Raw genomic sequence first — 24,782 nt, 5'->3', positions numbered from 1 at the left:
GGTGCCAGCGATTGAACATGCAGGGCAAATTGCATTGTCTCTGCAACTCCATAAATGGTTGCATTTTAAAACCTCTTTAGGGGCTGGTACAGCAGGTAGGGTATTTGCCGTGCACGTGGCCAACCCAGCAGCAAACCCCAGAATTTAATATAGCCCCCCATGTACCACAAGGAGTAATTCCTGAGTGCAGAGACGGGAGTAACCCTAAGCATCGCTGGATGTGACCCAAAAAGCAAAAATTTAAAAAAAAAAAAAAAACCCTTTTAAAGTTGCCAGTCACCCAGCTGTTAGAGGCAGGATATAAGAACCGGTTCCTTACCTGTGGTTCCTTATCTGCCATGGCCAGTCTGAATGCCAGCACCCCACAGCCTTTAAGGTTCCTCATCACTGCCACTTTCTGCAAGAATTTGAGCACCTCTTCAGTTCAAAGTTTTTCATTTAAAAACCAAGAGAGGGGCTGGAGAGATAGCACAGTGGGTAGGATGTTTGCCTTGCATGCGGCCGACCCGGGTTTGATTCCCAGCATCCCATATGGTCCCCTGAGCACCGCCAGGAGTAACTCCTGAGTGCAGAGCCAAGAGTAACCCCTGTGCATCGCCAGATGTGACCCAAAAAGAAAAAAAAAAAAGAGAACCAGAGAGAGTATAGGGGTTAGTGTTTGTATGCTGCCAGTCCTAGTTCAATTTTTAGTTCCAAATACTGTTTACCCAAGCACCACTGCTGTGACCCCAAAGCAAAAACCACTATAAAGAACATGTAACAAATCAGCCACAGAAAGACAAGGTCTTTGGATAAAGGAACTTTCTTGTAAGGAGACAATACAGTATAGCAGGTCATCAAGTAAGATGGCCTCGAGTAACTAATAGAAATAGCTTTTGTCACAGTGTATTAAAAAATTTTTTAAAAAATGAATGAGGTGTATTCTCTGTCTTGATGATTTGCCTTCATCTCCAGAGATATGCTCAGCTTTCATCTTTACTCTGGGAGGCGGGGGGGCTTTTGGGTCTCACTGGGGGATGGGGTGCTCTGCTTACTCTTGGTTCTGTGCTTGAAGGGCACTTCTGGTGATGCTTCGGGGGCCATATGTAGTACCAGGGATCAAACAGTGCATAAGCATCTTAACACCCGTACTCTCTCCTACCCTAAATAAAATGATTTTACTTTACTTTCCAAAAGAGGGCAGACAAGAGAGAGAAGAAAAGCACCTGCCATAGAGGCAAACTGGGGGATGGGGGGGGGGGGGGATGATGGGAGGGAAACTGGGGACACTGGTACTGGGAAATGTACACTGGTGGAGGGATGGGTGTTGGAATGCTGTATGGCTGAAATCATGATTTAAAAGTTTAAACCATGAAAAAAGGATAAGAGCACAGCTTGCAGAGCGTTTGCTTTTCACACAACTGACCCGGGTTCAATTTCCAACACCACATATGATCCTCCAAGCCTGCCAGGACTGACCCCTGAGCACAGAGCCAGGAATAATCCCTGAGTGCTGCCAGGTGTGGCCCAAAAATGCAATATAGAAAACCTTTATGAAAAAACTTCGAAATGATATTTATTCCTGGAAAAAAAATCTATTCTTTCACTCTTTTTTTTTTTTTAAGTTTTTCTGTATACCTAGTGGTGCTCAGGGCTTATTCCTGGCTCTATGCTCTGGGATTACTCCTGGTGTTTGGGAGACCATATATGGTACCAGGGGCTGGAGCGATAGCACAATAGTAGGGCTTTTGCCTTGCAAGTGGCCAACATGGCCAACCCGAGTTTGATTCCTCCGCCCCTCTCAGAGAGCCTGGCAAGCTACCGAGAGTATCTCGCCTGCACGGCAAAGCCTGCCAAGCTACCCTTGGCGTACGTGTTCGATATGCCAAACACAGTAACAATTATCACAATGAAGACGTTACTGGGCCCGCTCGAGCAAATTGATGAATAACGGGAGGACAGTGATGGTACCAGGGATCCAACCAAAGTTGACCTTTTACAAGGCAAGTGCCTTAACCTCAGTACTGTACTATCTTTCTAACCCTGTATCATTCTTTGTTTTGGATTTTGGGCCACACCCAGAGGTGCTCAGGGCTTACTTAAGGTTCTGTGCTCAGGACTCACTCCTAGTCATGCTCAGAGCACCATATACAGTGCAAGAGACTGAGATGGGATCAGCTGTTTGCAAGTTAAATGCCTAACCCCTATACTTCTCTTTGGCCCCTGTGAGGAAGAAGGGTAGGTGGGGGGGTGGGAGGGGGATTTGTAGCATATATGCCAAGAAATACTGAACTGAGTGCTGAAAGGAGGTAAAGTGATATGCATGATACTCTTTCAGTAACAATATTGCAAACTACAGTGCCTGAAGGAAAAGGAAATGTGGTTGCCACAGAGGCAGGCTGCGGGGTAGGAGGGAAATGGGGGACGTTGGTGGAAAGAAGGGGACTCTGGTGAAGGGTCTGGTGCTCAATCATGGTGATTCAATAAAAAAAATAAGTTTTAAAATACTCCAGTCTTTTGGAAGAAAAATGCCCCAGTTCAGCTAGCTCTAGAAGCACAGGATTTCACAGATTTGAATTAAGGGTCTAAATCAGCAGGTTTTTTTTTTTTTTTTTTTTAACATTTTGGTTTTACAGCCCTTTTTGTTCCGAAGTTAAAGGGCCTCAAGGAGTTTTTACTTTTGTAGAGTTTTATCTACTCATGTAATAGGAATTTTAAAAGAGAAATTTTAATATTTTTATTAATTTATTTGAAGTGTTTTATGTTTTTTTTTGTTGTTTTGTTTTTTTGTATGGAGGTCACACCCAGTGATGCTCAGGGGTTACTCCTGGCTCAGCACTCAGGAATTATTTGTGCTGGTGCTGGGGATAAGGAATGCTGGAAATCGAAACTGGGTTTGCTTTGTACAAGGTACAGACCTTGCTGGCTGTACTATCTCCAACTTGAAAAAAATTACATGTTAATATAAATAACTTTGATGAAAAAGTAACTTTTCTAAAAAAGGAAAGGAGGATGAAGAGGACTAGTGATTGCAATTTATGTGAATTTCTTTAGCTTAACAAAGAGAGCTGGATTCACAAGTCTACTTTTATATTTTGTCAGCAGGCTGTTAAAGAGTATCATCTTGTAGCCTCTGGAAAGCTCCTCTCTACACTCAACAAGAGTGAAAAAGGCAAATAATGTCATGGTACGACCAGACACAGCTTTGACCTTACAAACTCTTAAGGGGGTCCCAAGGACCTCCCCAGGGGTTTGAGAACCAAGGCCCCAGTTTGATCTCATTTCATATATAAGGATGTTCGATCTCACAGAGATTGAGAAGTCCAAGATCACTGATAAGAAATAGATCCTAGTCTTGGTTCTCCATCAGAAACCTGGAAAATATGCTTATGGGTCACTCCTATTTGCTCCAATCACAGTACTTTTATAGCACTTACCAAAACAAAATTTGTTTTAAATAAAACAAGGGGAAAAATCAACATACACCATTAACTCTACAACAAGCACATTGTATTCACAGTTGGATTAGGTTGTCCGTTTGAACTGAAACACTATAGCAAATCTCACTGCACCTTTCCTTATGCTAGCTGGTATCAGTGCAACACAGTAAATATCACCGAGAAACACCGAACAGTTAACCAAGATGTGATCATTGTTGATCATGCTGTGTCTGAAATGCAGATTCTTAGAGAATCCCAGAAAGTTTCCATAAATATTCACAGAAAGAATGATGGTTATATTAGGAAAACTGCAAATAAACTGTTAATCATCTGAAACTTCTTAGGATAAATAGACTTCTGAAACGTAAGTATTTTTCCTTTCTCTAAGATCTTCTTTTAAAAAAAAGAATTCAGGGATGTTTTTTCTTGTTCACTTATCAGTGATTGCCCTTGTATCCTTTCAGGTGATCCATATCTTCTTTAAATGGATCATAGCCTTGTTCCTTTAAACAACGGAGTGCCCAGAAAAGCTGGTCCAATGGAGGAAATTCTTCCCATGGAACCCATTCCCAGCCTAAAATAGAAAGACATCAATTTCAGTTTGACAGTTTATTGATAAAAATAAGGAAATGGGGCTAGAATGTGGCTCAGTATTTCATGCTTTGTGTCTATAAGATTCTAAGTACTATCCCTAACAATGCAAAAATATTAAAATTTAGAATCCAGTTAAAAATAATATTAATCTATGCTCATATGAATAAACTACATTTCAAAACTAAAATCCAGGGGCCAGAGAGATAAAACAGCGGGCAGAATGCTTGCCTTGAAAACTGCCAACCCAGGTTTGTTCCCCGGCACCACATATGATCCCCAAAGCACTGCCAAGAGAGATCCCTGTGTGCAGAGCCAGAAGTAAGTCTTGAGCATAGCCTGGTGAGGCCCAGCAAAAAAATAAGATAGTATAAAGGATGCCTGGCCGGAGTTCGATCCCCGGCATCAATGGCTTCCCAAGCACTACTGGATATAGTCCTGGTGGCCCAAGCAGCACTGCATCCCCAGGCTCTGCCCCCCCTCCCCCCACCAGCTGGGAGCCAGGTCAGTCAAGTGGTCCCTGGAGCACCACTTGGAGCACCACTTGGAGACCCCAAGAGAGAAAAAAAAAAAAACCTGAACCGGTAGTTTCTCCTCAAGGAAAATAGCATTATTATAAATAATTCCCTTACTTTCATTTTTTTCAGGTTCCACATTCTTTGGTTCTGAATCATGAACCATGTCTACTTCTCCTTTCATTAATATGGTAACATAATGGTAATTCTCTTTCTCAGCAAAAGAATTCACAACAGAAGCAAAGCGAACATTTTTCAGGTGAAGAGCTGCTTCTTCCCAGGTTTCCCTTTGAGCACATTCTTCCCAGCTTTCTCTGAAAAACAGAAACACACCATTGGATTCAATTCTTTTTAGGTAACTTTTTTTTCCCGTTAATTCTTGGCTAGTGGGGCTGGAGAGATAGCACAGCGGGTAGGGCGTTTGCCTTGAACGCAGCCAACCCGGGTTCGATTCCCAGCATCCCATATGGTCCCGAGCACCGCCAGGAGTAACTCCTGAGTGCAGAGCCAGGAGGAACCCCTGTGCATCGCCGGGTGTGACCCAAAAAGCAAAAAAAAAAAAATTCTTGGCTAGAAAAATCTAACATATATTTGGTTCATGCTTTAGAACAACAAACCAATTTTAAATTTAAAGCAAATAAATTGTGCTTTTGACATATTGTACATTTATACCTACATATCTGAAGACCAAAAGAACTTCTTATTGGACAAATGATGAACATTTAGCTAATCTTAGCAGGACTTCACAAGTCTGGATGTGGTATGCAAGCTAACCATTTTCTCAAGAAAATAGTGCAGTGTAGGTAAGGCGTTTGCCATGAACGTGGCGCACCCAGATTCAATCACCGGCATCCCATGTGTTCCCCCAAGCATACCAGGAGTGATCCCTAAACACAGACTAAGCCCTGAGCACCACCAGGTGTGAACCAAAAACTGAAAAAAAGAAAGAAAAAGAAAAGACATTTGTTCTCCTATGTTCACTGCAGCATCATTTGCAACTAAGATCTGGAAACAACCCAAGTGCCCAAGAACTAGAAGTTGGCCCAGTCTCATAAGAAAAAGCATGAAGATAATATTAAAAACCGATCTACCATATGATCCATCAATTCCATTCCTAGGTATCTAGCCAAAGAACACAGAACATTCAAAGAGATATATATGTGTACCAATATTCATTGTATGCTTTTTTTTAATTTATTTTTTTAATTAATTCAGTGTGAGGTAAAGTAACAAAAATTTCATGTTTGAACTTCGATCACAGTCATCAAACACCCATCCCTTCCCAGTGCATGTTTTTCACCACCAGAATCCCCAGTATCCCCTCCCCACACACCCCATTCCACACTTCCCCCTGCCTGCGTGGCAGAGAATTTGCAAAATACTCTTTCTCTACTTTAGTTACCTTCGATATTTCGAGACCAGTCCTACCACCCCTCATCACTGTCATTGTCACTGTCCTCCCGTTGTTCATCGATTTGCTCGAGCGGGCCCAGTAACATTGTGAGACTTGATACTGTGTTTGGCATATCAAATACGTCACGGGGAGCTTGCCAGGCTTTGCCATGCGGGTGAGATACCTGCCGAAAATGCAATGCTAAACAGTGTGTTTTGTATTGATTGTTATGGATATAATAATAGCAGCCGTGCGCTCTAGAAATTCTAAGATTTTAATAATTAGATCTGAAGAAATGCCTGCCACAAGTTGCTCAGGTCCAAGATTCCTTTGTGTGTCTCTGAATCGTGCTGTGCGGGATCTTAAGTAGACAGTGGGCAGATGTGGCGTCATCTCAGAATCTCATCGGGGGTGGAGGGCAGGAGATGTAATGCTATTTTTAAAACAGCGAAGGTATAGAAAGAAACCACCTATGTACCCAAGAACAGAAGAGTGTATATGTACATAATGAAAGAGTACTCACACCTATAAGAAATGAGGAAATACTGCCTTTTGCTACAACACAGATGAAACTGGACAGATGAGTGGAATAAGTCAGAAGAAAAATACTCTATGATCTCACTCCTACTGTAGAAATTCTCACCTTGAGCCTCAGGCTCTGAGAGTTGACAGAACTCAGGAATTTTACGCCAGGGACCCAGCAGAGCTTGACTGAAAGACTTGGCTCGAACAAAGGTGAGAGTATCCAACTATAGAATATCTGACCCGGGATACGGCATTTGCAGGCAGCTGCTGGGAAAGTATAGAAGAAATTCCTAAGCATGCTATCTGCAAAACCAAGGCAAGACCATCTCGAGGGCATGGGGACACTGAGAGTCCATTTCCCCCTTACAATGCAAGACTATGACCCTCTCCAGGACGTCCCGAACACATTCCATGGCTACATCATGTCACCCACATTCGGCAGCCTCTGGGCAGCAACTCTTTGCTGTTAACCACTTTGAAATGTGTACAAGGGTTTTATTTTCCTCATCAATGTAAAGAAACAAAGCAAAGGAAGACAGGAAGTCCAATCAAGACAAACTCTCTGGCAACAAAAGTGAGGTTATCTAAGGGTGTGGAAGTAGGCTGCAAGATTTCTGTGGGCAGTGGTAAGAGGACTGGGCAATTGGGTGATTGTATAATATCTCAGGGGGCGGCCACGGGGAGGCCCTGATGCTCTTCCCCTAGCCTTCCAGGGTTCTGGGGGATCCCCGGGCTGCTCACCCCGATCACGGGGTGGCCCAGGTCATGGGGCAGACGGTGGACGAAACGAGGGCCAAGCAAGTTGATCAGATGCCATTTATTCCATTCTTCCCACGCGCCTGCCCCAGTCTCTCTGAGCCCCCCATTCTAGTCTCACACTGCCCCTCATTCCCATCTCCTCCGGTCTCTCCCCACTCATCTCTCCGTGCTCCATCTCGCAGCCTGGGCTCTCTCTCCATGCACCTGCTCCTGTATTCTTCTTCTCCATCCTCCTCTCTCTGTCCCTCTTCTAGTCTCTCCACACTCCATCTTGCTGCCATGCTCTTTCTCTCATCTCTCTCACTCTCTTCCTCTCTCCAGCTCTCTTGTCACTCCAACTCCCCAGCACTCTGAGCTGACAAAGCACCAAGTCCCTTAGCAAAATCAACATAAGAAAGACCTTCCAGACTGCCAGGCTCAAGGGAGGAAACATCACCTAGGAAACATTCCAAAGCCCTTCCTGACTGCCCAAGGGCAAAATACCTCTTTAGGTGTTTTTCTCCTTTCCTCAGTCCAATAACTATCAACATCTTAATACTAGTTATTTTTGTATGGACACAGTAAGAGATACATTGAGGCTTGTAGAGCAGCTCACCTGGGAACATCTTGCCACAGACTCAGACTACAGAGTTCAGGCCAGATTAATCATTCCTAACCCTAGCAGGGTCCGAATCTAGTTATTACTTTTTGGATCATGACAGCTTTGTCCATGACCAAGGTCTTAACATTAAATTAAAATTAAGCATCATGGCACTTTGGCAAGGCCCATCTCAATCCAGGGTGGCACATAGCTTACCACTTGCCCTTGTTCCATCCAGTCCCTTGTCGGGACCCTGCTTTTAGGGGCACTAGGAAGTAAGGACAGCTGAGGCTTAAGTCCAGAGAACAGATGCCCAGGAGGAAAATATCACTGAGAGTCATGTTACAAAAGCACAGCATGGTACCCTGAGCACCACCAGGAGTGATTCCTGAGTGCAGAGACAGGAGTAACCCCTGAGCATCACCAGATGTAACCCAAATAGCAAAAAAAAAAAAAAGGAAAAAAGAGTATCTACTGCTGACTTCAGCTCACTATCCACAATTTAGCACAACTCTAGATTTTCGTCAACTTTGTGTAGACCTCTTAGCTGTCCAGGTTTGCCCATCTTACACATCAAATCCCAGAACGCCAAAATAGAGAAAAGTATGTTTAAAAGAGTACTTCGCCCGACCCCCCATTTTAAAGATGAAAAGACCTAGGAAGGATTTTCAGTGCGCAGCAGGCCTTTGTCTCGCCTGGGTGATGCTGCGGGGTGAGCCCACCACCGCCAGAAAACAACAAAATAAAATAAAAAGCATAAGGGAGGCGGCGAGAGTTTTCCGTGCCCATCTGCTCCGACAGTAATGGTACGCACAGTTATTTATCAGTTGTGTACGTGTAAATCACAGGCAGTTCGTTCACGTACACAGAAGGACGTCTGGATGCTGAGAGTCAATTTCCGTTTTTTACGGTGCCTCTAAGTTTTTCCAAACCTCCCACAGACCAAGTCCCAGTAGGCGAGGCAGTGACCGGGCTGCCCCACCGCCCAGCCCAGGGAAGTTCCGAGATGCTCCGCAGCCGGCCCGCAGGTCCGCGGGGAGCCGGGGAGCGGCGCGTGCGCACGCACGTGTGGACAGGTCACTCGCGTGCACGGTCAGCGTCCTAGGGGCTCACCCTACCGTGGCTCACCCGAACTCCAAATGACCGCCGGGAAGCTGGAACATGCCAGCGCCGAATGATCCTTTCCGCTTGCCGAGGAGCACGCACCGAGGGTGCCGGCTGCTGGTCACCACCACTCCGATTCCGACTCCCGGACGCGGCCGCTGCGGCCCCGCGCCGGCCATCCTAACGCGGCGGGCTCTAGGACCGCGCCAGGAAGTGACGCTCGCCCCGCGCTGGGCCGCCAACCAATCGCTGCGCTGGGACGGCCGGGAGCTTTCGCACCGCTACCCGCGGGCCTTTGCCTGCGCCGCAGCCCTCGGCACGCTGCAGTTACCTTCCGCCGGGTTTCACCTGGTGGAAGCGTGACCAGGTGTCAGGGCTTGAGTGTTTGGATCTGGCCGCCCGTGCTTGCGCTTTCATTCATTACTTAGACCCTCTCAGATTTCCCGAAGCGTCCCATTTCCAGCCGCCACCTGCTTTCAGAAATCAGACTCGTGCCCTTGCACCGCTGGTGTCTTAGAGCCTCTCCACTTCTCACTGTAGCTCAGATTAGTGTGCAGGAGCAGATATTTGTAGTCACATTCTTGTATAAATCACCTTATTTACAAGTCATGGGAAAATATTAAGGACTAACCAGAAAGTCTGTTACTTAACTATTTGAGAAGGAAAACAGATGCTCTTGTTCGTTGTTTGTACACCATGTGCCAACAAAAACAAAATCCCAGCAGAATAGGGAACCTAACACACAAAAAACAAGAAGTCACTAGTTTCTAGGTGAAGATTTCTTTTACTATTGTAAATTTTGATTTACACTAAAATGATGCAAATTGAAGAAGTCAAATGATACAAAAACTGCCAAGAACCTTGCTTCATGTTATACCCTTCGAAATATTTCTAAAGTTTGGCTACATATCTTGAAATAATCTGCCTATTCTGTGGATCACTCCAGATGGGACTCTGGGAACATTATTGTGTAGTTCTGGAGACTAAACCCTGGTCGGTCACATGCAAGGTAAGTGCCCTACCCAATCTCTAAAAAATAAAGCTTTTTTACAGCTTTGCCCCCTCCATTCACAAACATTCTCTGTGTTCTCCACCCTATGTAAGTATTCTATAATATCTCTCCAAATAAAAGTTGGCAAAATACCATGACATATAGTGTCTGAATCTGTTTAATCGTAGCTATGCACTGTTGGCTTAGTATTTGAGACATCGGTGTAATTCATCATGTGAGTAGAAGGGAAAGGATATACGTAATCATTTCAACAGATGTAGACGGAAATGGACAAAATTCAGTACTTGTTCATGATTTTTTAAAGTTTTAGGAAACTAGAAATAAGTTGTTTAATAACCTACCAAAACTTCCAGCTAACATTTTAATTATTTGGGGGGTGCTGAATCATGTCCTCTTCAGATTCATATGTTGAAGCCCTAACTGCCAGAACGTCAGAATGTGACTGTGTATAAAGACTGGGTATATCAAGATGTAACTGAATAAAATGAGGGAGGGCATAATCTGTGATATTGATCACTGATGTACTTCATAAAAAGAGACAGACAGAGAAGTCTAAGTGAACATACAGGGAGAAGACTGCTAGCTACAACTTGGGGAAAGAGGGCCTAGGGAAAACAGAATCCCCACTGACACCTCGGGCTTAGATTTCTACCTTCTAGGCCATGAAAAAATGAATTTGTGTTGTCTAAGTCACCTAGTCTATGATAAAATGGTATGACAGCTCAAACTACTTTCAGTGGTGAAATACTATGTTTGAGATATTATAAAATTCATCTAAAAATCTAATTGACTTGATTCAACCACCTATAAATCAGGAAGCATTCCATCTTGTAAGTCAAGAGGTGCTTCAAGAAAATTGAAACATTTTTTATTATCAGAAAATTAACCAAAGTTACAGTAAAGAAGAGAGTATTATTTTTGGAAAAGCCACCTTCCTTAGGGAAGGCAGTTGGAGAAGGAGATTTTTAGTGAGTGAAGGGGGTTTGTGTGCAAGCTTGGGCTTTACTGTGTAGTGCTTGGAGACTATTCCTGGCTCAGTGCTCTGGAGTGAGCTCTGATGGTACCAGGGACTGAACCATGGGTCGGCAATGCAAGGCAAGCATTTTACCCCTTATTCTATATCACTGATGTGGGTGATATAGAGGTGGGTGATATAGCAAGAGGATTATTATCATGTATATAATCTCACTTGTATGAACTTGGAAATTCCAGACAGAATGGTTTGAAATTCCACTTTGGGGAGAGGCTGAAATAGTAGATTAGGTATTAAATCTTAGGAGGTCTTAGATAAACTGCTCCATTTGAGATCCGTTGTTTTGTTCCTTTTAATACAAACAAACACGTATATCTACCCTCAGGTCTAGTTATTGTAACCAATGAAATTAAGAAAATTAACAAAAAGTTAAATTGGAAGTAGTTTTTTATTCACACACCATCCTAAAAAGTCTATGAAGAAAAAAAACCTGCTAGAAGGATAAGTAGAAATAATAAGTTCTATCTGTTCTCTATCATAGGACTATCTATTCTATCAGAAGACTCTAACATAGCTCTATCATGGGACTCTCTATCTGTTCTCAAATTCTTCAGAATGGAAATCAATTATATTAAATATAATTGATATTGTCACTGTCCTCCAGATGTTCATCAATTTGTTTGAGTGGGCCCAGTAACATCTCCATTTTGAGACTTGTTGTTACTGTGTTTGGCATATTGAATCCAGGCTTTGCCGTGGGGGCGAGATACTCTCTGTAGCTTGTTGGGCTCCCCGAGAGGGGCGGAAGAATCAAACCCGGCTTGGCCAGGCTGGCTGGCTGAGCACAAGGCAAATGCCCTACTGCTGTGCTGTCACTCCATAATTAAATAAAATATAAACCAATTATATTTCTTTATATTAGTAATGAATAGACAGTTGACTTTTTAAAAGGTGAAAACAAAATATTTGGGGGTAAATATATACCCTGGACACTGAGCTGAAGTGGATAAACAGATAATGCAGTAGCTAAAGATATGCAAAATTTGGGGCTGGAGCAATAGCACAGTGGGTAAGGCGTTTGCCTTGCATGCAACAAACCCAGGTTCAATTCCCAGCATCCTATATGGTTCCCCAAGCACCGTCAGGAGTCATACCTGAGTAATTCCTGACTCTGTCAGGAGTAATTCCTGAGTGCAGAGCCAGGAGTAACCCCTGAGCATCACCAGGTGTGACCCAGAAAGAAAAAAAAAATGCAAAATTTGTACACTGAAAACAATTAAGGGAAATTAAAGTTTTTTAAGTGGAATTTTAAATAAAAATAAATTTTATATTTAAAATAAAAGATTTAGGCGCAGATGCTGCCCGAGCCCATGTGTGCTTATGCCCATGTGGCTGAGCACATGTGGTGCCCGCATCTCCCCTCTTGAGATGTGTACTTTCATGCTTTTGCCTCTTTCTCTCTCTCTCTCTCTCTCTCTCTCTCTCACACACACACACACTCTCTCTCTCTCTCTCTCTCTCTCTCTCTCTCTCTCTCTCTCTCTCTCTCTCTCTCCCTCCGCGCCTAAAAATCCTCCAAATAAAATCTATTTGTTTCACTGCTTGTCTACTCCTGAAATTCCTTTCTGCGAGGCGAGACAAGAACGCAGTAACCCTGGGTCCTGGGTGGCAGAGGCGGGTGGGGAGAAAGTAACCGTCTTTCTCCTCCCTGCTTTACATAAGTCACCCGTGAGGCCCACCGACATCAGATGGCGACCACGAAGGGACAGGCAGTGAAGAAGTCCACGAGGAAGGAGATAATCTTTAGAAAAATCTGCTGTGGAGATAACTTCAGGAACCCAAGCAATTCATTGCTGAGGGCCACTAAAAAGATGAAGTAGCATGAGATTTCACCCCTTGTGTAGGCAGGGCCAGCGCCCCATTGTCAGCATGAAGCAGCTCCAGACCTGGAACAAAGGAAGGGCGCGCATATGCTGCCTGAGCCCATGTCTGCTTACGTCCACGTGGCTGAGCACTTGTGGTGCCCCAGCACATGTGTCGCCCGCATCTCCCCTCTTGAGATGTGTACTTTCATGTTTGCGTGTCTAATGCTAGGATGTGTGTAGGGGCTCTCTCCACCCTCGGAGAAGCACGCGTTACTCTCTCTCTCTTACTCTCCATTCCCCCGCTTATCTGCTTATCCTTTCTCTCCCTCTCCAAAAATCCTCCGAATAAAATCTATTTGTTTCAAAAATAAAATAAAATAAAAGATTTAAGTAAGTGAATATGTAAATCAATTTAAATATTTAAGTAAAATATTTTGGCAAAATCTAATATAATGGATTAGAGCATTCCATGTTGTTCATATGCTAGCTAATTCTGTTCAACTTCGTTTCTATAAATTCAGTGAAATACAACCAGACTACGAAGTTATTTTTTTTCTGTCAGTAGAAACTAGATAGGTTGATTCCAAAAATTATATGGAAAAGAAAAATACTAGAATAATAAAATGCTATAGTGGATTTAGTCACAATCATAACAAGCTAAATAGAGCATGCAAGCTGTGACTTGGGTATATTTGAGGTCTGTGTTCAGTTCAGAATGCTCCCCCTCTTTGGCACCTAAGAACTTACAACAAACAAAATTGGAAACAAGTCAAATGTTCTTTAGTTGGTGAATGGACAAACAACTTGTAGTACATTCACATAATGGAAAATTATTCAGAAATATAAAGTAACACTACTTTTATAGTCAGTAGCATTGAATACATTTTATTTTATTTGTATTTATTTATGTTTTGGGGGGCCACAGCTGTGAATAGGACTTTCTCTTGGCTCTGTGCTCAAGGATCACTTCTGGCAGGCTTCCAGGAACCATAAAGGGTGCCCAGGGTCAAATATGAGTCAGCTGTGTGCAAGACAAGCGTTTAATCCATTGTACTATCTCTTTGCTCGACACCTCCCTCTCCCTGCCCCATCTGCTTTATTTCACGTAGCACAGTAGAATTAAAATTCATCCATGTTGGACTGGTCAGTGGTTGGAAACTTGCCACAAGTATGTTGGGAGGCAAAGGGCAGTTAAGATAGAGAATAGAACAATATGATAATAATAGCTAGAAATGATCACTCCGGACAAGAACTGAGTGTTAAAGTAGGTAATGGGATATATATGATAAACTTTCAGTATCTGTATTGAGGTGGAGTGAGGGAGGGAAACTGGGGACATACATTAGTGGCAAAAAATGTACACTGGTGAAGGGAGAGGTGTGGAACATCATATATATATACATATGTATATATGCACACATATATATGACTGACTGTGACCCAATCATGAACAACTTTGTAACTATGTGTCTCACTGTGATTCAATTAAAAAAAATTTAAAAAATGAAAAAAATAAAATTTATTCATGCTGGGCAGGAGAAATAGTACAATGGGTAAAGTGCTTGCCTTGCACACAGCTGACCCAGGTTTGATCCCCAGCACCCTATATGGTCCCTTGATCACCATCAGAAATGATTCCTGAGTGCAAGGCCAGGAATAACCCTGAACATATCTGGGTGTGAGAAAGAGAGGAAAGGAAGAAAGAAGGAAGGAAGGAAGGAAGGAAGGAAGGAAGGAAGGAAGGAAGGAAGGAAAGAAGGAAGCAAGCAAGCAAGCAAAGCTACCCGTTGGGCTGGAGAGAGCCCACCAGGCTGAGCACATGCTTTGCCTGCTGGAGGTTTCAGCTTGTTTCCCCAGTCCCACCACCATACATTCCCTCCAGGACTGGTAGGAATGACTCCTGAGCCCTGAACTGGGAGTGGCCAGTCGGTTCTCTGGGTGTGTGTGGCCCCAAAATCCAAACAAAACAGAACACAGTTACTTGCTGTATCTTTTATTTATCTGACCTTCTGGCATACATAAAACTAGACTCAGTATACAGGTTAGATTTTTCTGGGGCTGAGGGTATAAGAAGGTTGACAACCCAAATAAATTTGATTATAAAAAGTCATGAGGAAAAATGCAATGTGGACTTGCAGGAAGGAAAAGTCAAGATACATTTCAGAAGTGAAAAGAGAAGTTCAAACCAAGTAGAGTTCAGTTGCTTTACTTAACAATGTCAAAAATTGCCTCCTTGTGGGTGGAGTAATGTCTGTAGATCGTGATCTTTCCTTTCTATCAGTTAGTAGGCTGGAGGTGGAGGAGAACCAACTTCCTTCTCTGACTGGGTCTTAGGGGACCTGTACTGCTTGAGCTGTGTGATCTGGAGAAAGATTCTCAGAGTCACAGATAGTCTGTTAAGGATAGTGGATTACCCGGGAACAAGAGATGGCTGGGGTGCAAAAAGGGTCCGTGGTTTGAAAAGGAAGAGTCACATTAATTTAAAGAGCTCCTTCATTGCTTTGTAGCTCTAGTTCACTATACTGAAGCTGTCAATAAAACCTGGTTATACATTATAGTCCGGTCTCAAATGTGTTTGAAAGAACTCTTGTGGACCTGGCCTTACTTTGAATAAATGAGTGGAAATGAGATCAGCCCAGTGTATCACTAAGGCCCACGAGAAGTCTCTGATCTGTTAACTAAACTATGACTTCTGCCTAGGGTAAAGAAAGAAAATAAATGTTATCTTTCAAAGTTTAAGCTAAGGTTTATCTAGAAGCAGAAGCCAACACAGAGTTCTGATCAGCTGTTTCCCCACTCCATCCTAGGGTTCCAACTTCTATGCTTATAAAGCAGATGGGGTTACTCCAACAAGTTTATCTTACAACAGTCATTAAAATAACAATACATGTATCTTTGACAGGGATATGACAATTTCAAACATTCAGACTGAATAACAAAAATGCATATTGTTGAATTCTGGGGACTGTTATCTCTGAGAGAGAAATCATTCCTAGTGTGATGAAAGGCAGATTTAAGCATGTAAGACTTGTTTTTGTTTTTTGTTTTGGGGACACACAATTGCTGGTATACATGTAAGGGCTCCTTATGCGGTGCTGGGGACCAGCCCAGGCCAGCTCCATGAAAGACAAGCACCTGATTCTCTGTTCTCTCTCTTCAGCCCTTGTAAGATTTTAATTTTTTTTTTAATTCCTGTGCATGTTGGCTCTGGTCTTTGCAACTACTGGGCTTCTCACAGAATCTCAGCAGGAGGCTGGATTGACAGTGAGCTGGTGTCATACACAGCTGACTGGAAAACATCTGTAAAGTCGGCTTCTCTGTGCCTGGCTTTCCTCTCACAGACCTCTGAGGACCCAGGGCGCAGGTTAGTGTCTGCTGCATGCCTCCTGGTGGGAGAGCTTCTCTCCTTACTAGAGGCATACCAGAAGAGTTCCAGTGAACTCAGGAAACTAGAAAACTTGCATTTCCCCAAATCTTCAAGGTGGCATGATTCACATGTAATACAAGAGAAAAACAGTACCAAGCTGATATTTTGTTTTATTTTTAAATTGATTTATTTTACTTTTTTATTGGGCTGGAGCGATAGCATTTGCCTTCCATGTGGCCGATCTGAGTTTGATTCCTCTGCCCCTCTAGGAGACCTCGGCAAGCTACCGAGAGTATCTCACCAGCACAGCAAAGCCTGGCAAGCTACCCGTGATGTATTCAATATGCCAAAAACAGTAACAAGTCTCACAATTTGTTGTGAGACGTTACTGGTGCCCGCTGGAGCAAATCGATGAACAACGGGAAGACAGTGCTACATTGCTACTTTTTTATTGAATCCCTGTGAGAAAGACCCTTACAAAGGTATTCATGACTGGATTTTAGTCATCCAATATTCTAACACCCATCCCTCCAGCAGTGTACATTTCCCAACACCAGTGTCCCCAGGTTCCCTCCCATCCCCCCATCCCCAACCCCCTGCCTGCCTCTATGGCAGGCACTTCTCTCTCTCTCTCTCTCTCTCTCTCTCTCTCTCTCTCTCTCTCTCTCTCTTTCTCCTTTTGGGCATTGTAGTTTGCATTATCGATACTGAAAGGTTATCAAGAATATACTTTACCTACTTTTAACACTCAGATCTTGTCCAAACTGATTTTTATAATGCAAGAGAAGAATAACTCAACCCACTTAGATGTTGCTTACTGTAATTAGAGGATCCACATATCAAAATCCCCTTCTGCAGGATTCCAGACTTGCCTGACAAGTTGGACCAGTTGCTACTGTAACATTAGAAACAGACAGTGTTCCTTATTGCCAAACCTACTTGCTTGTTTATCCAGATTCCTGGATAAAGGAGTGGCACCCACCCAGAGGATCCCTCCCTAGCCCAATTCCAGGGCTTCAGCAGGAGAACACAATTCTCTTTTTTCCCATCCATAGAAATATTGTACGCTCAGACTGGAGGGTGCTGGACTTCCTCCCAAACTGGTTATTTTGTCCAGCTCCAGTATATCCTTATTAGCGTTAAAACTTATGGCCCACACCTTCTTTTAACTGTACAGTTGCTATCAACTTTTTAGTAGAAGGTTATCTGAAATTGCTTCACAATTTACACTAAAGCTAGAAAAATCCTAGCAACCAGTTATGATTCAGACCCTCACTTATTTTTTCTAAAAGTTCAAAAGAAAATTTACCCTTTAGAGTCAGATTGCAAGATGTAATGAAACTTTTAAGTTAACAATATCTGATTGCCTTTTCCTTCATCCCTAACTCCCCTCTCTTGGGGGTTGATTTAGGAGTGAGTGTGTACTGTAGCTGGATTCCTTTTTTCCCCTCCTGCCCTGGGAAGTCTGTGCCCATTGGATGAGCTCTGGCCTTCCTCCACACCAAAACCTCTGCTTTGAATTCACATAGTCTTGGTTTCTTCTTTCTTTCCAGCTGGTCCCTGTGTTTGAGTTTGAAACTGAATGTAACTCAAGAACCCACCTTGTGGTTTTATGTAGTCCAGTCTAGGATGTATAGAAACAGTCTCAAATTTAACTCATAATGCAGTTAGATGTGCAAATTAATTTTTCTCCCTTCTTTCCCCTTTTCTCCCTGTAAAAAGTCTAATTTTTTTTGTATGTGTGCAAATCTGTCACTGGTTGTGGTTGGGATATGGGTCTGTGCAGAATTCATTAAACATTCTATCTGATTCCAGACATTCCAGTCTACTACTTTGGTCTTTGTGGGCTTCATGAGAATGATTTTTACTACCTTGCTGTTGAGGGCATAATTCTCTGAGTAGTGTAATTTACATACAGCTTTGGAAGCCCATAAATATCAAAGACCCTTGATTTATAAATAGCTCTCATGGCTGAATGACACACTTTTTTAATAGCTTTGTCCTTGGGCAAACACACCTGGCACAGATGATGGTGCAGTGAATTGACTGCATGTGGTAAGGGCCCTTTTTAGCTCTCCCATTGTTCTTTTGTTTTTTTTTTTCCTGGTCATCTTGGAAGTCAAGACACAAAAGGACACGTATGATTCTTAGACTCAGCTTGCCTCTGTGGGTCTCTCCCATGTATTGGTTGTCCAGTGGTGCTTTGGTCACTTGATCTTACCTGGCATCACTCACTTGTGTCTGGAGGTTGCTGGCTGTTTGGTGGGAACAATATGGGTAATTCACATTGCTCTCATTCAGAAAAGTAACCTGAAATTAATCTCATGGTAACATAACTCAAGAGTAGCAAAAGGACAAGCCTAGTGAGAAAACACTTTTTTATTTTATTTGTTAATATCTCATTGACCAAAAGGTCCTTTCGAGGCACTCAGATTTAGGACTGGAGAAACAGACTCCCCTTCTTGACAAGATGATGTGCTAAGTTACATGGCAAAATATGGATTTTGGAAGGAAAATAATCTGTGACCATTTTACAGTCCATCAGATATCCTGACTGACCTCAGTTTTTCTTAAATTACATCATAGTGATGCATAGTGATAATATGTTAGGGTATTGACTTAAATTTAAAAATAAAAAAGACCCAAATGAAATGCCATGAATAAAATACCAGTACACTATGATAGTTATCCACTAAGTTCCAAAAGATATAATCTAGTTTTCTATCCTTCTTGAAATTTCCCAGCGATTATCACCATAGTAATTGTGCAGTAAATAAATTAGTGATACATCATTATTTCAAAAATTTGTCTTTTATGACACAGCCACAGAGAAGAAAAGCCCCTGGGGGGTTCCACAGCTCCCGGAGAATGCACCAGGTTCCAAAAAGAGCCGAGATCACTGGGAAGTCCCAGATGGGGTAGGTGCCGCATCCCACCTCCTCCAGATGGAACCCTGGTGACCAGGAGCCTCTACAAGCATAGCTCAAGTATGCGGGAACCAGGACTTTTCCTCCAAACCATGCGGCCGCTTATGCATCCGCGCGACATCTCCCTATGTACAAAATGATCAGTGGAAAGTAAATTATCCAACGTTTCTCCCTGAAAACCAGGCTTAACTCTTATACAAACCACAGTACCCAATAGGAGAGAGAGAACAAAAGGGAATGCCCTGCCACAGAGACAGGGTGTGTTGGGGGTGGGGTGGGGTGTGGGAGGGATACTGGGATCTGCGGTGGTGGGAAATGGTCACTGGTGGAGGGATGGGTATTCAAAATAAATAAATAAATTTAAATAAAAAATTTGTCTTTTATAAAATTATAGAATATGCCTACCGATGTGTGGCTTGCAGTATTTCACTTGAGGAGTCCCTGCTGTATCATTTAACAGTCAGAGAGAGAGGAAGAGAGAGAGAGAGAGAGGAGTTCTCAGTTTAACAAAAACTGCCATAATTTCACTTAGCATTTTCTTTTTTTTTTCTTTTTGGGTCACACCTGGCGACGCACAGGGTTCACTCCTTGCTCTGCACTCAGGAATTACTTCTGGCGGTGCTCAGGGGACCATATGAGATGCTGGGAATCGAACCTGGCTGGGCACGTGCAAGGCAAATGCCCTACCTGCTGTGCTATCGCTCCAGCCCCACACTTAACATTTTCTATGACCATGAGAATGTCATGTCCAGAGTGAGACTATTTGTCCTTTAACCTGGGTCTTAGGATAAGAAGAAACATGGAATAGAAATGCAGCCAATCTTTAGTTCCTTGCATGTGACATGAGTGAGAAACAAATCAGTGCTGTATTGAGCTCTGGAAGTGGTTTGTAACTGCCGAGTCATACATGTTTCTAGTTTTTAATATAGGATAATATCCTTGAAAATACTCCAAACAAGAAAGAATTCTCTTTAATTTTTTCTCATCTAATACGAATAGTATCACTCTGAGATGATTTGGCAGTAATAGTTCTTTCTACCCTCAGAGCTTGTCTTGCTGATTTTCTAAAATGCATCTCTTTCTCCCCTTATAGGTAACAAGCTTTCATGCAGTCTTGAATTTTCCTTTTATATACTGTGGCTGGTATTTCATGACAAATATCAACAGTAAGACACACAGCTGGTGTTTTTGCATGTTGTTTGCTTTCCTAACAACTCTCCTTTTTATTAAACTTACTATGTATTGCTTCATCATAAGCACTGTAGAGCAACTGAAATTACTTTAGATAATTTCTTTTTAGGCCTTATAATTACTGTAGTCTGCACCAAATTATATACAGAACAAAAAAGATATTTTGAACTTGTGATGAATTTAGAAAAGGTAAAGTATTTTCTATAGCCAAGCAACTCTGCCTCATTTCTCAGATTGATTGCTTTTCTGTGCTCTATGATGATATCTTCAAGCACTCTTTGGTCTCATCAGCTCTCTTTCTCTCACCTTCTATCTTATTTCCAGAAGATATTTTTGACTTCTCACCCTCATAGAAGATCCAAATTTCTGGGATCTTCTATTATCAATTTTTTGGTAAAAAAATATGCCACCAACATATTTCTCAATTTTCTATCTGTGGCCTCACAAATGTACCTTTTCTCATTGAAGATAGGTCTCTTCATGAGGGAGGGTTAAATTCTCTTTGTCGTCTAGAGAAGAAACTTTGTTAGTTCTTTCTCCCATCCCCAACGCATATAGATGTCTCATTTTCTAAAGTCTGTATTATATACCACTTTACATCTATGAGAGATATACTTACTAACCCTATTTTGCCAAATGAAAGAAATCTAAGAAGGAGTTTTACATTTTCTGCAAAAAGAGAATAAAATTACCTTCAGTGTTTGTTTTGCAGAGCTAGCCATAGAGTCAGTGCACATCCAGAATAGGGAAAATTCCACTGACAAACTTCTCCACCAGAAACTACTTTATGTTGACTATATATATATATATCACATGCCATCCCGTTGTTCATTGATTTGCTGGAGTGCACGCCAGTAATGTCTCCATCGTCTCCATTCGTCCCAGCCCTGAGATTTTAGAATCCTCTCCTTACTTGTCATTCCCAACGCTGCCGTATTGGAGGCTCTTTCAGGGTCAGGGGAATGAGGCCCAATATTGTTACTGTTTTTGGCATATCGAATATGCCACGGTTAGCTTATCAGGCTCTGTCTTGCGGGAGGGATACTCTTGGTAGCTTGCCAGGCTCTCCGAGAGGGATATATATATATATATATATATATATATATATATATATATGTAGCACTGTCCTGTGGTTCATCAATTTGTTCAAGCGGGCACCAGTAGCATCTCCATTGTGAGACTTGTTACTGTTTCTGGCATAGCAAATACACCATGGGTAGCTTGCCAGGCTCTGCTGTGCGGGTGGGATACTCTCAGTAGTTTGTTGGGCTCTCCGAGAGGGAGGGAGGAATCGAACCCAGGTTGGCCGCTTGCAAGGCAAACGCCCTACCCGCTGTGCTATCACTCCAGCCCATATATATATGTACACACATGTATAAATATATAGCATCATTCCTGTTTTTACTATATGTTGCTGTTATTTTATTTATTTATTTTTAATTTTTTTTTTTTTTTACTAGTGAAACACAGTTAAAGACTTACAAATTTTTGTGCTTGGGTTTCAGTTATACAATGATCAAGTACCCATTCTGGCATATCGAATACGCCACGGGTAGGGATACCCTCGGTAGCTTGCCAGGCTCTCCTAGAGGGACAGATATATATACCCCCGCTCGAGCAAATCGACGATCAACGGGAGGGCCTTCACCTTCACCTTCACCTTCATATATATGTGTAGCACTGTACTGTTGTTCATCTGTTGTTCACCAGCGCCCATCCTCCACCACCACAGGTCCCAGCATCCCTCCCCCCCCATCCCCCCCATCCCACCCTGCCTTTGTGGCAGGGCATTCCCTTTTGTTCTCTCTCCTTTTGGGTTCTGTGGTTTGCAAGAGTGGCATTGAGTGGCAATCATGTTTGGTCTATAGTCTACTTTCAGCATTCTTCTCCCATCCTGTAAGGATCCTCCCAACACCCTTTATTTGGTGTTCCCTTCTCTATCTGAGCTCCCTTTTCCCCTAGCACGTGTGGCTGGTCTCCAAGTCATGGAGCAAAATTCCTGGTACTAGTCTCGGCCACTTCTGGGTGTTAGTCTCTCATTTTGTTACTTTATGTTCCCCAGATGAATGCAATCTTTCTGTGTCTATCCCGCTCTTTCTGACTCATTTCGCTTAACATGATACTTTCCATGTAGTACCACTTGAATGTAAATTTCATGAATTCATCTTTTCTAAGAGCTACATAATACTCCATTGTGTAAATGTACCAAAGTTTCTTTAACCAGTCATCTGTTCTCGGTGTTGCTGTTATTTTAGATTGCTATTTGGAATGATTTGGTTGGCTATTTTTTTAGAGATGGGGGAAAAATGACATAAAACTTCACTGGGAATATGGTTTTCAGTATTGTAATGAAAAGTGATTAATTGTTAGAGAGAGCCCCACTATACAGTCTCCACTAACCAGGACTGGAGAGATAACACAGCGGGTAGGGCGTTAACCTTGTACGCAGCCAACCCAGGTTCAATTCCCAGCATCCCATATGGTCCCCCGAGTACCACCAGGAGTAATTACTGAGTGCTGAGAGCCAACAGTAATCCCTATGCATTGCTGGGTGTGACCAAAAAGCAAAACAAAAACAAACAAACAAAACACCCAATAAACCAGTATGTTCTAGTCAGAGGCATGGAGTTCTTTTTTATTTTATTTTTTTATCATTTCTTTTTTAAAATTAAAAAAAATTTTTTTTAATTTAAATAGCACAGCGGTAGGGCGTTTGCCTTGCATGCAGCCAACATGGCTGACCCGAGTTCGATTCCTCCACCCCTCTCAGAGAGCCTGGCAAGCTACTGAGAGTATCTCGCCCGCACGGCAGAGCCTGGCAAGCTCCCCGTGATGTATTTGATATGCCAAACACAGTAACAACAAAATCTCCAATGGAGACGTTACTGGGCCTGCTCGAGCAAATCGATGAACAATGGGAGGACACTGACAGTGACAGTAGAACACCATGAGGTACAGTTGTAGACTTACAAATTTTTGTGCTTGGGTTTCAATTATATAATGATCAAATACCCATCCCTCCACCAGTGCCCATTTTGAGGCATGGAGTTCCTATCAGTACAAAAGAATTCCTTTTAAGGGCCTCACCTGGCTGTACTCAAGAGTTACTCCTGGCTCTGTGCTCAGGGATCACTCCAGAGGTGTCAAGGGACTATATGTTGTGTTAAAGTTTTGAACCAGGGTCAGTCGTTAGCAGGCACCTTACCTCATGTACTATTCTCCCTGTGGATATTCTTAAGATTTTATTTTGGCTCCAAGTCAAAAGAATATAACAAAATAGCTTCTCCGATGGAGAAGTTGCCACACCCTTCAAGCCGCAAGTCTCAAGTCAACTAGCTTTCTGAACCACCCAGACACCTCTAAGTTATTGGGGGCATTGGGTGGGTGCGGTAGGAAAGACACAAAATTGAAAATAGTTTTAATTATTGAATTACAATGGCAATATCAGCTCTTCTGGGGAGTTCCAATTTGGTGCAAATTATAAATTTGCCTGCCTCCATAATGAAATGATTTATACATTGAAATGGAACTCTCCTTTTTCTATATGTCCTCTTTTTCTGGACAGTTTTTTTCTGGACAATTCTTTCAATAATTGATATCTACTGTTATTGCCACTTCTAGCTCTATTTAAGACCATGAATATACATCAATAGTTAATTCCAAAGGGAAGAAAACTCTTTTTTAAATCATTTTATTTAATTTTGCTTTTTAGGTCACACCCAGTGATGCACAGGGGTTACTCCTGGCTCTGCACTCAGAAATCACTCCTGGCAGTGTTCGGGGACCATATGGGAAGCTGGCGATGGAACCCGGGTCGACTGTGCGCAAGGCAAACGCCCTGCCCGCTGTACTATCGCTCTGGCCCCAAACTCTATTTTGTATATTTTAACTTTCCTTTGGTAGAGAAAAAGTTGATTCACATTATTTTAAATGTGTTTATTGACAGCTTCTTTAAGGCGAAGCCAGCACCATTCCAAGTCTATACAGTTCCTCATATGAATTAGGAAGGGAAGGGATTCCATGCAAAAAGCACTTTACTCCTGGGGGGCTAGACTGACAGTACAGTGGGTAGGGTGTGTGCCTTGGTTGTGACCAATCTTGCTTCCATTCCCTTCCGGCATCCCATGTAGTCCTCTGAACACCGCCTGGAGAGGTTCCTGAGTGGAAAGCTGGGAGTAAACCCTGAGCACCCCCGGGTTCAGAACGAGTAATCCCTGACATCCCACAGTGTCTTCCCCTTATGGGAAAATACATACAAATCAAGCCTACTTGGAATATTGTATTTTTCCACGAGAAGGCCATCCCGTATGGTCCCCCGAACACCACCAGGGGTGATTCCTGAGTTTGGGAGACCATCATTGGCAGAGATTGAATCCGGGGCCCTGGATTATGCGAGCAGATGAAGGGCTTCACATCAGGGGAAGCCGTCAGGGTTGGTAATTTAGTGGCAGCCGCCCATCTTCTCCTCGAAAGCGAAACCTTTGACTTCTTCCCGCGGTATCCCAAGGAAACAATGCAATCCAGAACAAGCGTTCTGCACGAACTCCATCTCACGGAGGAG

General features: G+C 42.8%; 1 protein-coding gene across 1 annotated transcript; it reads right to left on the bottom strand.

Annotated features, from left to right (window-relative positions):
- Positions 1-3,651: 3,651 nt before the first annotated feature.
- NUDT15 (nudix hydrolase 15) lies at positions 3,652-9,094 on the bottom strand. The gene is made up of 3 exons (XM_056109912.1): positions 8,911-9,094; positions 4,643-4,839; positions 3,652-3,993 (listed from the first exon to the last, which is right to left on the bottom strand). Exons 1-3 carry the CDS (start codon positions 9,063-9,065, stop codon positions 3,857-3,859), a joined length of 489 nt encoding a protein of 162 aa, XP_055965887.1. The 5' UTR covers positions 9,066-9,094; the 3' UTR covers positions 3,652-3,856.
- Positions 9,095-24,782: the final 15,688 nt, after the last annotated feature.

This window comes from Sorex fumeus, unplaced genomic scaffold (genome assembly GCF_029834395.1).
Source record: "Sorex fumeus unplaced genomic scaffold, SorFum_2.1 ptg000008l, whole genome shotgun sequence".
Lineage (NCBI taxonomy): Eukaryota > Metazoa > Chordata > Mammalia > Eulipotyphla > Soricidae > Sorex > Sorex fumeus.
The sequence above is the reverse complement of the archived record's forward strand: the minus strand, read 5'-3'. Positions and strand labels throughout refer to the sequence as shown.